General features: G+C 41.9%; 2 protein-coding genes across 4 annotated transcripts in view; one reads left to right on the top strand and one right to left on the bottom strand.

Annotated features, from left to right (window-relative positions):
• Positions 1 to 15,707, top strand: part of LOC145529256 (uncharacterized) — a 336,599-nt gene that overhangs the window by 21,275 nt on the left and 299,617 nt on the right. For both annotated transcript variants that reach the window (XR_014071067.1, XM_081549261.1), the window contains exon 2: positions 8,270 to 8,345. Coding sequence is in view for 1 of the 2 variants with exons in the window: in XM_081549261.1 (XP_081405387.1) it covers positions 8,270 to 8,345 (76 nt within the window). In the remaining variant the exon portion in view is untranslated. The remainder of the gene's footprint in view (positions 1 to 8,269; positions 8,346 to 15,707) is intronic.
• LOC145529255 (eIF5-mimic protein 2-like) lies at positions 1,164 to 3,614 on the bottom strand. Of its 2 annotated transcripts, XM_081549259.1 has the most exons (2): positions 1,997 to 2,944; positions 1,164 to 1,798 (listed from the first exon to the last, which is right to left on the bottom strand). In XM_081549259.1, exons 1-2 carry the CDS (start codon positions 2,852 to 2,854, stop codon positions 1,595 to 1,597), a joined length of 1,062 nt encoding a protein of 353 aa, XP_081405385.1. In that variant the 5' UTR covers positions 2,855 to 2,944; the 3' UTR covers positions 1,164 to 1,594. The 2 variants fall into 2 exon arrangements, with proteins under 2 accessions (XP_081405385.1, XP_081405386.1); XM_081549260.1 differs by having other exon boundaries at positions 1,164 to 3,614.

Below are 15,707 nucleotides of genomic sequence, written 5' to 3' on the forward strand. Positions count from 1 at the left end.
TCTCTAAATAGGCATCAAATATATGAAAATGAGAGGCAGAGGGGGAAAATGCAGAAATAAGAAACAGTACCTTGTGTGTGAAATCTGGTTTATAATTGTAATTGAATTGTAACTTTGCTATTGGGAAGTCAGAGAACAAAGATAGTTCTTTATTGACTAATTAAAAGAAAGAAAAAAAAAAGACAAAATACCCAAGCTGTTTATCATTTAATAAGAGAATCTAAAAGTTTCTTAAGGAGTTGAGTTAAAGAATCACAAAGTAAAATTCAGTCAATATTCAAGCCTCCAGAAACACTGTGAGGCATGTGATATGATTCCATGACTATATGTAATATTTAGAAGAGATAAATTCGTAGAGACAGAAGATACTTGGCGGTTACTGGGGGCTGGAAGAGAGGGAAATGGGAAAGAAATGCTTAATGGGTACAGAATTTTATGTTGAATGGTAGAAAAGTTTTAGAACTAGATAAAGGTGGTTGTACAACATTATGAATTTTCTAGATGCCACTCAGTTAATCACTCTAAAAAGATGAATTTTATGTGAATTAAAATCGTGTGAAAACTTCAGTTGATAAAATTACAATACAACTAATTTCAATGAAACAAACAAAAAATACTACAGCAAATTTTGAGCACAAATATGTTTCCAAAAAAGAAAAAAATCAAAGGAATTTTTATACATTTGAATAAGGTCTTAATTTTCTGGAACCTAGAGGCTAAATTCAAAAGTCTCCCTGAAAGAATCACATTTAACAAATTGTTGATGCTGCATATCTTGTGAGAAAGAACATGTAGAAGTTGTTTTTTTGTGTGTGCATAGAATAGAGCATATCTGATTTATAGGGCTTTTAAATGACAAGCCTTTTCCAAATTCCAGAAGGCTTTTAAAATTTGCATTCTTATAAATAAACTAGTCTCTCTTAGAAGCAACCTTAAGACAAAAAAAGAAGAAGAAACACTGTGAGGGGAGAACAGACATGCTATGGGAGATTCTAATGCTGGTCCCTACAGAGAAATTTCCTTTCGGGACACATGGGGCATGGCTACTGAATGGCACAGCCCTGAAGAACCATGTCTTTGGAGGACTGGGCAGACTGTTTGCTGACATTCCTGATGGGTGTGAGCAACTGCTGACTTTGTGGTCATCTCTATGTCGCTCTAAATTTTCTTTTTTTTTTTTGATACTTTTACAGTTTAATTTGCAAACAGAATTTTTATAACAAATTATTTTTAACCAAATCATATCTTGAAAACTGTTTATATAGAAAACCCAGGGAATAAAGTGAACTGTTCATTATGGAAGGCCTTAAATTACATTATTACAGTAGAAAATACAAGAGGTAGAAGATAACTGAAAAGACTAATGCAACATCAGATTCAAATCTATAGCTCCTGTAGCTACTTAAAACATGGTTTTAGAAACTAAATCCAACATTTCCAGTAACCATAGAAACAGTTAAAATAAAATTTGCCGTGAAAGCCCTTATATCATGCTTGATATAGGAAGGTAGGAAGATGTAAGAACCAGGACACATGAGACATGACATTTTATCTACAACTCCCGTTTGCTTTACTGAGGGTGTAGTTTCAAAATTCAGTCACCTTCTTCAGCTTTAGACTCAGATTCTTCTTCAGCATTTATGAGCCACTCTACAAACTTTTTCATTTGCTCAAGGAAGACACTCTTCCCCTTGGCAACATGTGCATCTTTATACCACTTTAGAATGGGTTCTTCACTGAGAACTTCAGCTTTATAAAAAAGCACCACTATTTTCTGGAAGGCTTTCATGAAATGAATGTTGGCATAGCAGTACTCCTGAATCTTCAGTAACAGAATCAGCTCAGACTGACCTTAAGTTGTAAAGGCAGCAAGTAGAGGGCTGTATTGCTTCAAGTGCTTGATGGCTTGCTCTGCTACAAGCTCCTCTTTTTTGTTCCATTCCACGGTGCTCATTATGCTGGACCATACTATTCCAATGACAACGGGTTCTGGGATGTTGTTTTTTTTCATTTCTTCCTTGACATACAAAATTATATCCTTAAATGGATCGCCACGGGACGTCTGTTCTTGAAGTTCTTTCTGGAGTTCCTTACGAGCTCCTATGGTTTGCTGATTCCGAACATATTCTGAAAGCTCTTTCAAGCCTGCCTCAGTAAAATACTTTGTGAAGTGTTCAACGCTTTGTTTATTGGCAGGAAAAAGTTCCATCAGTCTGTTATCCATGCTCACTTTCCGAAGACTTGCAGCTACTGCACTGATATCTTTTTCATTTATCCATGATTTAAAGAGCTTTACAGCAAAAGCTGCTGAAACCCCTTCTTTAACCAAATTCTCATTGTAAAGGCTATTAAGAATGGATGCATTAAGTGTTCCATTAGCCAGAAGAACACCAGTCAACATAGCCAGCTTGTTTCTTTCCGACTCTGAAAAACCCTTTAAGAACAGCAGCAGCTTTTTAACTTCATCTTCAAAACCTTTCTCCAGGTATTTGTAGCGCCTGATTAACTTGTTAAAAACCTGAGCAAATGCTTGCATGGTCTCTAGGTCTTCTTGTGCTGCAAACACACAGACATCTGTACGCATCATGTCATCTGCCAGTGTACCACCTGGGGCCAGCACTCCGCCAGCCACCAGAATGTCAAAGAGTGCTTCTGCATATCGTCGGTAATCAAGTTTTGCTCCAGAAGCATCAAGAAACTTTGCTACTGCTTCCAAATCAGTACCAGTTTCAGTTAAGCCTTGAATAATGCAGTCTTGAAACTGAGCAGGGTCAAACCTCTCTTTTTCATCTCTTTTTCTGGTTTTAAAACGCTGGCCTGATAGCATTGGCTTTTGCTGCTTTTGATTATTCATAAAAGACACCCGAATTTAAGGCGAAGAGAAAAGAGCTAGAAACCCCGGAGGTGGCAGCAACTGCGGCGGTGTCTCCTCTGCGACCGGAGCTCGCTCTAAATTTTCTTGAACAGTTCTAGTTTCATAGAATTATTTTCCTCAATGTGATTTAATGAATATAAAATTAAATGTTATTTAAATTAGGTCTTTTCTTTAAAGAAATGAAATAAAATGTTATTGAAAGCACATGTGAAACTCATCCTAAAAGTCAATCATTAAAAAAATGGTTAATGTGTGTGATATGTATATAAATGCTTAATGTGTGTGATATGTATATAAATAACATTTATTACTGAAGTGATCTTTGGTTATCCATTACTTTGCAACTTACATTCAGATATCAGGAAGAAATTTTTTAAAATGAAACTTTTATTTTAGAACAGCTTTAGATTTACAGAATGACTGCAAATATAATACAGAGAGTTTCCATATATATAACACCCAGTTTCCCTTGTTATTAACATCTTATGTTAGTGTGCTACATTTGTCACAACTAATGAACCAATATTAAAACACTATTATTAACTAAAGCCCATAGTTTATTCAAATCTACTCTGTTTCTCCCTACTGTTGTTTTCTGTTGTAGGATCCTGTCCATGATTTCACACTACGTGTATTTATCATGTGATTTTTTTTTTCTTTAATTTTTGTAAAAAAGTTTCTTTTTGGCTACACCACTTGGCATGTGGGATCCTAGTTCCCTGACCAAGGATCGAACCCACACCCTCTGCACTGGAAACTTGGAGTCTTAACCACTGGACTGCCGGGGAAGTCCCTTTCATGAGATCTTGCTTGTGACATTTTCTTATACCTTCTTGTTCAAGCTGACCTTGACAGTTTTGAGAATTAACAAATCTCATATTTTGTCCACGTATTTTGCGATTTTTCTGATATTCTTCTCATGACTGAAAATGTGTTTGTGGGAGGAAAACCAGAGAAGTAAAGTGCCATTCTCATCACATCGTATGCATGGTACATACCATCAGTATAACCTGTTCTTGATGTTGACCTTGATCACCGGATTGAGGTAGTGTCTGTCAGGATTCTCCACCAACTATAATTAATTATTAATTTTCCCCTTCCATACTGTACTCTTTGGAAGAAAGTCACTGTGTGAAGCCCACACTTAAGGGTAGTGAGTTTTGTTTGATTTCCTTGAGGGTAAGAGTGTGCACATAAATTAGTTAGAATTTTTCTGCTTAGGAGATTTGTCTATTCTCCTTACTCATTTACTTAATCAGTTTTATTATTGTGGAGTCATGTATATTTATTTTGCACTACTATATCTGTTTTGTTGCTCAAATTGTTCCCTTTTCAGTTATTGGAAAACTGTTTCAGTTGGCTGCTAGGTCCTTTTTATATACTTCTATCATTGCATTTTTTAAAAATTTTGAAACTTTCTTAATTTTTGGTACTAACTACAAAATGCTCTAGGCTCATCTAGCAAATTTCTGGCCCAGTTCCAGAATCAATCATGTCTACAAGGAGCTCTGGTTTCTTTTGTTGGATAATTTTATTAGAAACCAAGATCTGGGTGGTAGGTGTGCTAGTTGCCACTGGAGTGTTTGCCATTACTTCTGGGTCCTCTCAGCTGACAGGGCAAGGAGATACATGTGTATATACCAACTTGTGTATATACACACATGTCTATAATTATTCTATATGTAATCAGCTGTACTTGTAATAAGTTACACATGAATTCATACTGACATCTCCATTTCTAGTCCACTCCCACAGTCCTCCTCCTGTTCACCTGTCACTTCCCACTCCAAAAGTGAGAACCCTGGCCCTCACTGTTTTGCATCTATTTACTTAATTGTTCCGTTCTAGTATGGTGGTTTTAGAACTGCTAACCCATACCCCATGGGAAAAACGTTATCAGCCAGAGTACAGTGCTTATGTATAATTCCTTTTGCCTTGAGTCTTAACAACCATTCATTTTCAAAGTTATTTAGGTCAGCATCTTATTCCTCCACTTTCTTCAGTGAAGTTGTTTCATATATTCATAATGCATTTAGATTCTTCTGTCACATTTTGCATTTCATCCTGGGATCCCAGATCTCCTAAATGACTTTTTAAAAATATGCATACATTAAGGTTTTCTCTTTGGTCTCTAAAGTTCTCTGGGTTTTGACAAATGCTTAATGTCTTACTAGTTCAGTTCAGTTCAGTTCAGTTGCTCAGTCATGTCCGACTCTTTGTGACCCCATGAACCGCAGCACACCAGGCCTCCCTGTCCATCACCGACTCCTGGAGTTTACCCAAACTCATGTCCATTGAGTCGGTGATGTCATCTAGCCATCTCATCCTCTGTTGACCCCTTCTCTTCCTGCCTTCAATCTTTCCCAACATCAGGGTCTTTTCAAATGAGTCAGCTCTTTGCATCAGGTGGCCAAAATATTGGAGTTTCAGCTTCAACATCAGTCCTTCCAATGAACACCCAGGACTGATCTCCTTTAGGATGGACTGGTTGGATCTCCTTGCAGTCCAAGGGACTCTCAAGAGTCTTCTCCAACACCACAGTTCAAAAGCATCAATTCTTTGGCGCTCAGCTTTCTTCACAGTCCAACTCCCACATCCATACATGACTACTGGAAAAACCATAGCCTTGACTAGACAGACCTTTGTTGACAAAGTAATGTCTCTGCTTTTTAGTATGCTGTCTAGGTTGGTCATAACTTTCCTTCTAAGGAGTAAGCGTCTTTTAATTTCATGGCTTCAATCACCATCTGCAGTGATTTTGGAGCCCCAAAACATAAAGTCAGCCACTGTTTCCACTGTTTCCCCCTCTATTTGCCATGAAGTGATGGGACCAGATGCCATGATCTTAGTTTTCTGAATGTTGACCTTTAAGCCATGTTGAGCTTTAAGCCAACTTTTTCACTCTCCTCTTTCACTTTCATCAAGAGGCTCTTTAGTTCTTTTTCACTTTCTGCCATAAGGGTGGTATCATCTGCATAGCTGAGGTTATTGAACATAATGTCTTATGTTCACCATTAAAGTATCATACAGGATAGTTTCACTACCTCCCTCCCCCCAGATTTCCTATACTTTACCTAATCAACCTTCTACCCCTTCTCCAGTGCCTGGCAACCACTGACCTGATTACCACATCTATAGATTTGCCTTTTCCGCAGTGTCATCTAATTGGAATCATACATTATGTCGCTTTTTTAGATTGGGTGGTTTAACTTTTTAAATGTAACATATATAAATATATATGCATATATATTATATATAATATATAATATTTATATAATTTAAATGTATATAAATGTTACATATTAAATGTATGTATAAATATATATGCATATATGTGCATACATATAAATCTGTAACAGCTACAGATTTCCCCTTTAGCACTGCTTTTGCTGCATACTATGATTTGTTGCTGTCTTTGTTTCATTTTCATTTATCTCTAAGTTATTTTCTAATTTCCCTTGTGATTCCATCTTGAATTCATTGGTTTGTTGTGGTTTAGTTGCTAAGTCATGTCCAACTGTTTCACAACCCCACGGACTGTAGCCCTCCAGGCTCCTCTGTCCATGAGATTTCCCAGGCTAGAATACTGGAGTGGGTTGCCATTTCCTCCACCAGGGCATTTTCCCCACCCAGGGATCCAACCAGCATCTCCTGCATTAGCAGGCAGAGTCTCTACCACTGAGTCACCAGGAGAGCCCAAATCATTGCTAAGAATATGTTAATTTCACACACTTGTGAATGTTCCAGTTTCTTTCAATTCACTTGAAAGGTTACTGTACTATTTTTGATTAGTGGTCTGTATATGTGTGTTGGGTTTCCCTTGTGGTTCAGCTGGTAAAGAATTTGCCTGCAATGTGGGAGACCTGAGTTTGATCCCTGGGTTGGGAGGATCCCCTGGAGAAGGGAAAGGCTACTCAACTCTAGTATTCTGGCCTGGAGAATTCCTTGGACTGTGTAGTCCATGGGGTTGCAAAGAGCCTGACACGACTGAGTGACTTTCACTGATACGTGTGTTAGTTCTAGTTGCTTTATTGTGTTGTCCAAGCCCTCTGTTTCTTTCCTCATCTTCTATCTGGTTGTCCCATCCATTACTGAGATTGGGTAATAGCCTCCAAGTATTAACAACAGGACCATCCATTTCTCCCTTCAGTTCAGTTGCATTCCTCTCAAGGAAGCTCTGCTGGTCATGAACTCCTTCAGTGCTTTGTATGGCTGAGAAAGTCTTCATTTCTCCTTCACTTCTGAAGAACAGTTCACTGGATACAGGTCTCCTGGGATGAAACTAGGCCACCTCGAAGGTTCCGGAGGAACAACCGGCCCCCAAGGGAGTGCAACGGCATGGCACGTTTGGGTTGCCGCATTCCGCAAAGAGTTGGCTCGGGCCCTGGGGTTTCCCACTAAAGGGTGGAAGGCTCCAGATTTGCAGCGCAGGCTCAGTGGGCGGCCCCTGCTGGTCCAGGACCATCCTGCCTGGGCGGCGTGGGCTTTGGTCCAGAGGCATTCCCTGACACCTGGCCCACCCCTGAGGTGAAGGCCGTGGGGAGGAGTAGACGTCACCGTGTTGAATAGGTTTGGAGTCTACTTGATGGATGACGTGGGCCGGAATCCTTGCAAATAGAAAGTCCAGGCCTAGGCCACTCCAGCATCCAGAGCACCCCGGTGTTTCTTGTCGAAGGGCTTACCAGTAGGCCCTCGTGGAAGCCTGAGGTCCCGCGAGGTGAGGCCTCTTCTAGGGAGAGAGGCGGTGGGGGCAGCCCCTCGGGCCTGAGGTCTGTGCCCTGGTGGGAGAGTCTAGTCCATCCTCTCTCCGTGGCACCCCAGGGCCTCAGTCACGGCCCTCCATCACACCGCAGGCCGCTCAGCCTCCAAGGCCCCAACCCAGCCCTGTTGGTGGTCCAGGAAACCCCACTCTGCCTGCCCAGGCCTACTCCATCCGAGGGCTTGCAGGCCACCCTGGGGTGAAGGGAGAAAATAGATATTGCTGGATTCCAGGAGCAGTTGGCTGCCTGTTCTCTGAAGGTCAGGCGGACGCCCACCCAACTTTCACACCTCCTGGGCTCTTTCAGGATTTTCTCTTGGCCTTTGGTTTTCTGCAGTTTGAATAGATATATCTAGGTATGGGGTTTTTGGTTAGGGTCTTTTCTTAGGTGGGGGTGGACCTGTGGGTTGGTTGGTTTGTTTGTTTAGTGGTTAGTCTGAGCTTCCTGGGTCTGTGGTTCAGTGGATCCCATAAATTTTCTAAAGTTCTCAGCTTTTATTTCTTTAATTTTTTTTTTGACTCCTTTTTCTCTTTATTGTGTATCTGGTATTCCCATTATGAATAGTTGCACCTTGTGTTAACTGTTCTGTTCATTATTATTTTTATTAATGTTTTACTTTATTTTTGATTTTCAGTTTGGGAAATACAGACCTATCTTTAAGCTCATTGACCTCCTTGGCTGTGACGAGTATACGGTTGAGCTCATCTGAGGTAATCTTCATTTCTATTATCGTATTTTCAGTTCACAGATTTTCTTTTGGCTCTTTCTTAGGAGTTTCTGTGTAAGAAACAGCTTGAATTTAACATATTAGTTAGACTTATTTTTAATGACTGAACAATTGTAATATCTGTGTCATTTCTGAATTTGGTTCCCATATTTACTTTGGCTCTTCAGGCTTTTTTTTTCTTTGCCTTTTAGAGTGACTTGTAGTTTTTTGTTGAAATCAGGATACGACTGATGCATTGGATAATGGGAACTGAGGTCAGTAGGCCTTGAGTGTGAGGTTTCTGCTCGTCTTTCTGGGAGCTGAGCTGTGTTTGCTGTTTGCTATAGGTGCCAGGTCCTTCTAGTTCTTTTAGCATCCTTGATTCTGTCTCCCTTATTGATTTTGGGATTCTCCATGTCCTACAGCCCTTTCAGCTATAACTTGCTCATATTATACTGGGGCCCTGTTCATGTAGTGGTCTATCTGGGAGAAGGGACGTTCTTGAATCTTCCTATTAAGTCTGTTTCATTGGGCCTTTGTCTGTAGCCCATGATAACAAGTGTTTTATACTTTCCCTCGCCATGCTCTTTAGTAAGACAAGAACGCTGGATGGGGGCAGGAATCAGAGAAATGACCACCCCTCCCACTGGCTCTAGAACAAGTTTCTGGTAGAGTCTTTCCCCCTGGAGAGAAGAATGTTGTAGAAAAGTTCTGGGCCAGTTTCTTGAGCATTACTTCTCATCTCCCACGCGAGAGCTGGGAGGGTATCTTTATCAGAGAAGCTGGTGGGATTCATGGAGATAAAGCCAATAAAATGTGTGCTGCCCTCCCCTTTCCCATCATAGTCCCAAGGAAATTTTCATTCTCTAGCTGGTGCACACACAGCCTCTAGCAATTCACCCAAATTTCCGTTGACATGTTGTGGGAACTCCAGGAGCTTCTGCTCCAGGTAAGCCATTCTTGGCAGTGACCATCTGAATTTTTCTGACTCTGCAGATTTCAGAGCGTCAATTTGCCCTGTGGCCTCCCTGTGTGGGTCCAAGAAAAGTCTTTGGTTTTTAGTTTGTCTGGGCTAAAAAATTCTGCATGCCAAAGCTGAAATTGCAAGATTTAAGACCTATGATTTTTCAACGATTGTTGATGAAGCAAAGTCAGTTTTAGGGTTTTAGAATTTGAAGAGAAACGTTTTTTGTTTTTGTTTTAATTTTTTGGCCACATTGCCCAGCATGTGGGAGCTTAGTTCTCTGACCAAGGATCGAACCTGGGCCCCCTGCATTGGGAACACAGAGTCTTAGCCACTGGACCATTGAGAAAGTCTGCATGAAGTGGTTTTTTTAATGAGGGGAAGTAGAAGCAGTTTCTGAGTCATGATTCAGAGTCTGCATTATTGCATCCAGAAAACTTGAGTGAAACAATTTGATGCCTGTGGTAGTTAAGACCTGGGACAAGGAGATGGGGGGGAGAATGCTGCTAAATACCTGTACCTGTGATATTGTAAAGACCGAGCATTTAGGTGATGGGCTGAATACCTTGGTTTTGTCTTTGTATTTGGTTGTCATGAGAACCCAATATATACCAGAAATATGCTGACCATTGAGGATTAGCCGTTATTAACCCACATGGATCTCATATATTAATGGAGGGTCCCAGAAATTGGTTATTGTCTACTCAGCAATCATTTCCTCCTCCTGTCTAACAGAACCATAATTAGTTCAGGGAGCAGGAGAAAATGCTCTGATCTCTGAGAAGGGCAGACCCCCTGTCAGTCTGAGGGGCTGTATTATAATCAGCCAATGAAGGTCCATCTAGTTGAAGCTATGGTTTTTCCAGTGGTCATGTATGGATGTGAGAGTTGGACTATAAAGAAAGCCGAGCGCCAAAGAATTGATGCTTTTGAACTGTGGTGTTGGAGAAGACTCTTGAAAGTCCCTTGGACTGCAAGGAGATCCAACCAGTCCATCCTAAAGGAGATCAATCCTTAGTATTCATTGGAAGGACTGATGTTGAAGCTGAAACTCCAATACTTTGGCCACCTGATGCAAAGAGCTGACTCATTTGAAAAGACCCTGATGTTGGGAAAGATTGAAGGCAGGAGGAGAAGGAGATGACAGAGGAAGAGATGGGTGGATGGCATCACCAACTCAATGGACATGAGTTTGAGTAAACTCCGGGAGTTGGTGATGGACAGTGTGGTGCAGTCCGTGGGGTTGCAAAGAGTCGGACATGACTGAGTGACTGAACTGAACTGAACTGAAGACAGTCATGATACTCTCATTACTCTTTGCTAGAAACTTGGTACCCCAGCCTCCTCTTCAGCTGAGCAATGCTAGGGAATGTTTACCCAGGAGCTTCCAGGGAAGGGGTGGAATTTTCTTCTAAATAAGAAGAGAGGACCTTAGAAAGTAGAAGCCTTTGTGTTCCTTCCTTCCTTCCTTTGTGGGGATTTTGGTCTAAGGCTATGATGTCTGTAGCTGCAGAAATCATTTTGTGACTCTAAGAAGGTAAGCAGAGGACACAAAGTCAGAGTATTTAGGTAGGAGAGGAGAAGGCTGGAAGAAGCTCTAGACCACATTGAATGCTGGATCCCTCTGCCTCCCATTAGGTCCTGTGGTTTATATTGGTGCTTCTGGTAATAAATAGTGAATGATATTAGTACCTGTAGGCTCCCCCGAGTTGACTGAGACATATCCATGGATCATGTGCTTTGATGTGACAGCACTGTCAACTTGGAGCATCTAAACACTCCTGGTTTGTGTGTTCACTTTATCACAAGCTGGCACTGGTCTGCATACCATGTTTTGAATTGCACCCATTAGTTAGCCTTTGGGCTTCCCTCATAGCTCAGTTGGTAAAGAATCTGCCTGCGATGCAGGAGACCCAGGTTTGATCCCTGGGTTGGGAAGATCCCCTGGAGAAGGGAATGGCAACCCACTCCAGTAGTCTTGCCTAGAGAATCCCATGGACAGAGGATCCTGGCAGGCTATAGTCAGTGGGATTGCAAGAGTCCAAGAGTCAGACACGACTTAGTGGCTAAACCAATTAGCCTTTGCTTGAGGATGATACAGGGACTTTAAGGAAATGTTTATGTTTTATATCTAATTCTTTTAGCACACTCTTCCTCCGTCACATGATTCTGAAAAGAGCCCAGCCCAGTGGCAGTGGGTATATACGTACTAAGTCACTCAGTTGCATCTGACTTTTTGCAACCCCATGGACTATAGCCACCAGGCTCCTCTGTCTATGGGATTCTCCAGGCAAGAATACTGGAGTGAGTTGCCATGCCCTCCTCCAGGGGATTTTCCTGACTCAGGGATCAAAACCCCATCTCTTATGTTTCCTGCATTGGCAGGAGGGTTCTTTACCAGGAACACCACCTGGGCAGTGGGTAGATCTTCTAATCTGTATCACGTTTGTCTCCAAAACTAAAGCCAGTCTGACTGGGCTTGGCTGCCTTTCTCAGGAGGATCCTCAGTTACTCTGATAAGCCTGCTGCTGCTGCTGCTAAGTTGCTTCAGTGGTGTCTGATAAGCCTAGACATGCCCATATCTCAGGAGTGGACATGACTTGGCCTCACACTGGTTTTACGCGCACACACACACACATACACACACCCCTCTTCAGACAACTTTTCATCTTTTTCTTTCTCTGACAATGCCTGTGAGCTCATTTGACACAGATTTCATATACCTCATGTGTCTGAGGGGGGGGATTATGGAGAGGGGAATTCATCCTGTAAGTTGAATTCCTCTAGCAACAGACATGGTTAGGGGCTCCCCAGCAATAGTACTCAGTACACATCCTTGGCAATTGAGAAGTCTTACTGGATTCTGGAAAGCTAGTTATCTGGAAAAAATGCATCACTTCCATGAAAATGAAGAAATATGAAGGGTGGAGCAGGGAAAATTGTTAAAACTGCAAGTGTGCGTCTAGTTAACCATGTCAGAGAAACAGTTCACTATAACACGTGATAACTCTCTGAAGGAAAACCACAGAAGGAATCCCATGGGGAAAGATGCTTGTATTCTCTGCTTGGAGTGGAATGATGTTGGTTTGAACTCGGATAGAAGGCGATCACTCCACACAGACAGGCCTTGCATTTCTTTCTCAGCGCTGGCCGTAACATAAGACTTTGACGTGTTCTTCCTTTTCTCAACTAGTTTTTTTTTTTTGATGTATTTATTTTTGGGTGTGCTGGGTCTTTGGTGCTGCTTGCGCTTTTCTTTAGTGGGGGCTACTCTCTAGTTGCGGTGCACGGGCTTCTCATTGTGGTGGCTTCTCTTTTGCAGAGCATGGGCTCCAGAGAGCTCAGTCTCAGTAGTTGTGGCTCCCAGGCTCTTGAGAGCCAGTTCAGTGGTTGTGGTTCGCAGGCTTAGTTGCTCCGAGGCACGTAGAATATACCTGGAGCAGGGCCCAAACCTGTGTCTCCTGCATCAGCAGGTGGGTTCTTTACCACTGAGTCACCAGGGAGGCCCTCAATTAGTATTTCTTAATTCTCATATTGGGGTGAATAGTGTCCCCATCTCCCAAATTCATGTCCACCCGGAATCTGTGAACGTGACCTTAATTGGAAATAGTCTTCGCAGATGCAGTCAAGATGAGGTGTCCTTCTAGGAAGAGGGATATTGGGATACACCGGGGAGAAATCCTGGTGAAGACAGAGACAAAGACTTGGAGAACTGCATCTACAGGCCAGGAAGGCTGAGGATTGCTGGCAGCCACCAGAAACTTTGAGAGACAAGGAAGGAGCCTTCCCTAGAGCCTCCAGAGAGAGCATAGCCAGCTCACACCTTGGCTTTGGACTTCTCACCTCCAGAACTGTGAGAGAGACAAGTTTCTGTTTTTATAGAATACCCTGTGTATGGCACTTGGTTATGGCAGCCCTCAGACACTGATACATGACTTGATAGGTACATGTTGTTGTTGTTTAGTTGCTCAGTCCTATCTGACTCTTTGCAATCCCATGGATGATAGCCCACCAGGATCCTCTGTCCTTGGGATTCTCCAAGCAAGAATAATGGAGAGAGTAGCCATTCCCTTCTCCAGGGGATCTTCCCAACACAGAGATCGAACCCAGGTCTCCTGCACTGGCAGGCAGATTCTTTACCATCAAGCCACCAGGAAAGCCCAGTAGGTACACAGTGCAGAGCTAGAAGCATAATACTTTTGTGTGACTTTAGGTCATGTCTCTAGAACACCAACATACACAGATGAAAAGGGGAATGAAATCATCCAATGTTTTGTTTAAAAATCGACAAAGATAGGGACTACTGCAATAACAGGAAAGGACAGTCTTGCCAGGTATCTGATGTTTTCACATTTTCTCGAGACCCAGATGAAATGGTTCAGGATGTGCACTGAGTCTCTCGTGACATCTAACCCTATCCCCCTGGCCCCAGAGCTTCTTGTTTTCCTATAGTTGAAAAGAGTGTTTCTGAAACTTCTTTGGTTGATGAAAATTACCTGGCCTGCCAGTGAATTCCAGTTTCCAGGAAATTTGGATATTTAACTAGCACTCAGTAAGTATCAATAGCAGTTTTAATCAATGGATTTAATGTAACCAGAGATTATCCAGAGACCATGAAACATGTTTTGATGCATTTGATTTAATTATTGAGCTCCTCTTGTGTCCAGGAAACATCTGTTGAGCATGTCCCTGTTGTCAGGCCCGCCTAGACTGGGAAGCACAGGGAGGTGGGGTGGAGAAAGCCACACTTGAATCTTGATTATGCCTCTTGCTGCTTGCAAGGTGATTGTTTGCTTAGGCAAGTTATTTAATCCCGTTGGATGTCTGCTTCTTTGTCTGTGAAATTGTGGTAATGTGGGACATTATGTAAGTGCAAAGTGTTATAATGAGAAAATTGGATGTGTGCACAGATATTTGCAAGAACAAGCCTTCCAGCACAAATGGGAGAACTAGAAATATCAGAGGTGTAAAACTAGGAAGACAGAATATTCTCCCTGAATGAAGAGTAAACTTTTGAGTAAGCTGCTCCCCTAATGCCCTTTGTTCAGAAATAGGAAAGGCCCGAGGATGATTTCTTTATAAGGAGCAATGCTTGTCAGGGAGACAAATGAAAGGCAGGTCCTCTGACTCAACTGCGACAATAATTGAACATTCCTTAGGAGAAAATCGACTTCTCTCATTACTAAAAAAGAAATAGCATAAATTTTTTTTTTAATGTGGAAACTATGAGTTTTAAAAATAGGCCCTACTTGCAGAAATGGTATAGTATAGAAGAACAAAGATCAAAACAACACAGAAAGGGAAAAACTGGATGAATCACTTGCAATCAGATCCATTTCTCTCTTCCAGACCGAGAAATAAAAACCAAGCAAAAAGGCCAGAATGTCCCTGTTTTGTCATCAAATGATGAACACTGCAGGAAAACTCTAATTATATAACTTTAACCATAACCACAGTACGGAAAAAAAAAAAAAAAGTACTGTTTAAAAAATAGCCGTAATTGTACATCTATTCCTTTCTGTCCCTGAGGGAAACGTTAGCCGGGGTTCAGAGCCTCGTGCTCTGGAATATTGATGGGATTCAGTTCCAGTTCTGATTCACGTGATCCTTGGCTTCTCTGACACAAGAAATCAACTGACTGCTCCTCCCTACCTCCATATAATTGACATTTGTCTTTTTGTTTTGTTTTGTTTATCTGGCATTTAAACTTAAAATTTTTTAAAAAAATGTATTTTATTTCTGGCTGTGCTGGGACTTCGTTGCTGTGCAGGTTTTTCTCTAGTTGCAATGAGCAAGGGCTCGAGTTGCCGTGTGCAGGCTTCTTATTGTGGTGGCTTCTCTCCTCGTGAAGCACGGGGTCTAGGGCGCGCAAACTTCAGTAGTTGCAGCACATAGGCTCAGTAATCATGGTTCCTGGGCTCTGGAGCACAGGCTCAGTAGTTGTGGTGCACTTGCTTAGTTGCTGTGAGGCATGTGGGATCTTCTGGGACCACAGATTGAACCCACGTCTCCTGCATTGGCAGGCAGGTTCTTCACCACTGAGCTACCAGGGAAACCTCAAATGCCTATGTTTGAAAATTTCCTACTTTGTAAGTCTGTGTGGGAAGCAAATACAGCCTACCCCTATGAAAGCTGACAATTCCAGCTATGGATTTTCTTTTCCCTTGTATTGATAGTTTGAGCATGGGAGTGTAAAGAGTACTGATTTACCCATCAGAAGCATCAGCCTTAGATCTTGAATCAAAGGCCATACAGAGAGGGAGGAACCCTAGGGAATCCTTTCTGGGGGCAAGAAATAGCAGCAATCACAACAGTGTGTTCCCATCGTCACTGGAAGCAGGGGTACAGTTATAGCATCTTGTGTCTGTTGCCAGTGGTGACAGTGGTGGGCAAGAATGGTGT

This window comes from Giraffa tippelskirchi, chromosome 12 (assembly GCF_054371585.1).
Source record: "Giraffa tippelskirchi isolate mGirTip1 chromosome 12, T2T-mGirTip1v1.2.pri, whole genome shotgun sequence".
NCBI classification, from domain to species: Eukaryota; Metazoa; Chordata; class Mammalia; order Artiodactyla; family Giraffidae; genus Giraffa; species Giraffa tippelskirchi.

Excerpts from the sequence above, each read along its gene's own strand:
- LOC145529255 (XM_081549259.1), bottom strand. The coding sequence starts at position 2,854 with ATGAATAATCAAAAGCAGCAAAAGCCAATGCTATCAGGCCAGCGTTTT. Across the intron at positions 1,799-1,996 it reads AAGAAATGAAAAAAAACAAC|ATTCATTTCATGAAAGCCTT; the intron begins ATCCCAGAACCC and ends TGCTATGCCAAC.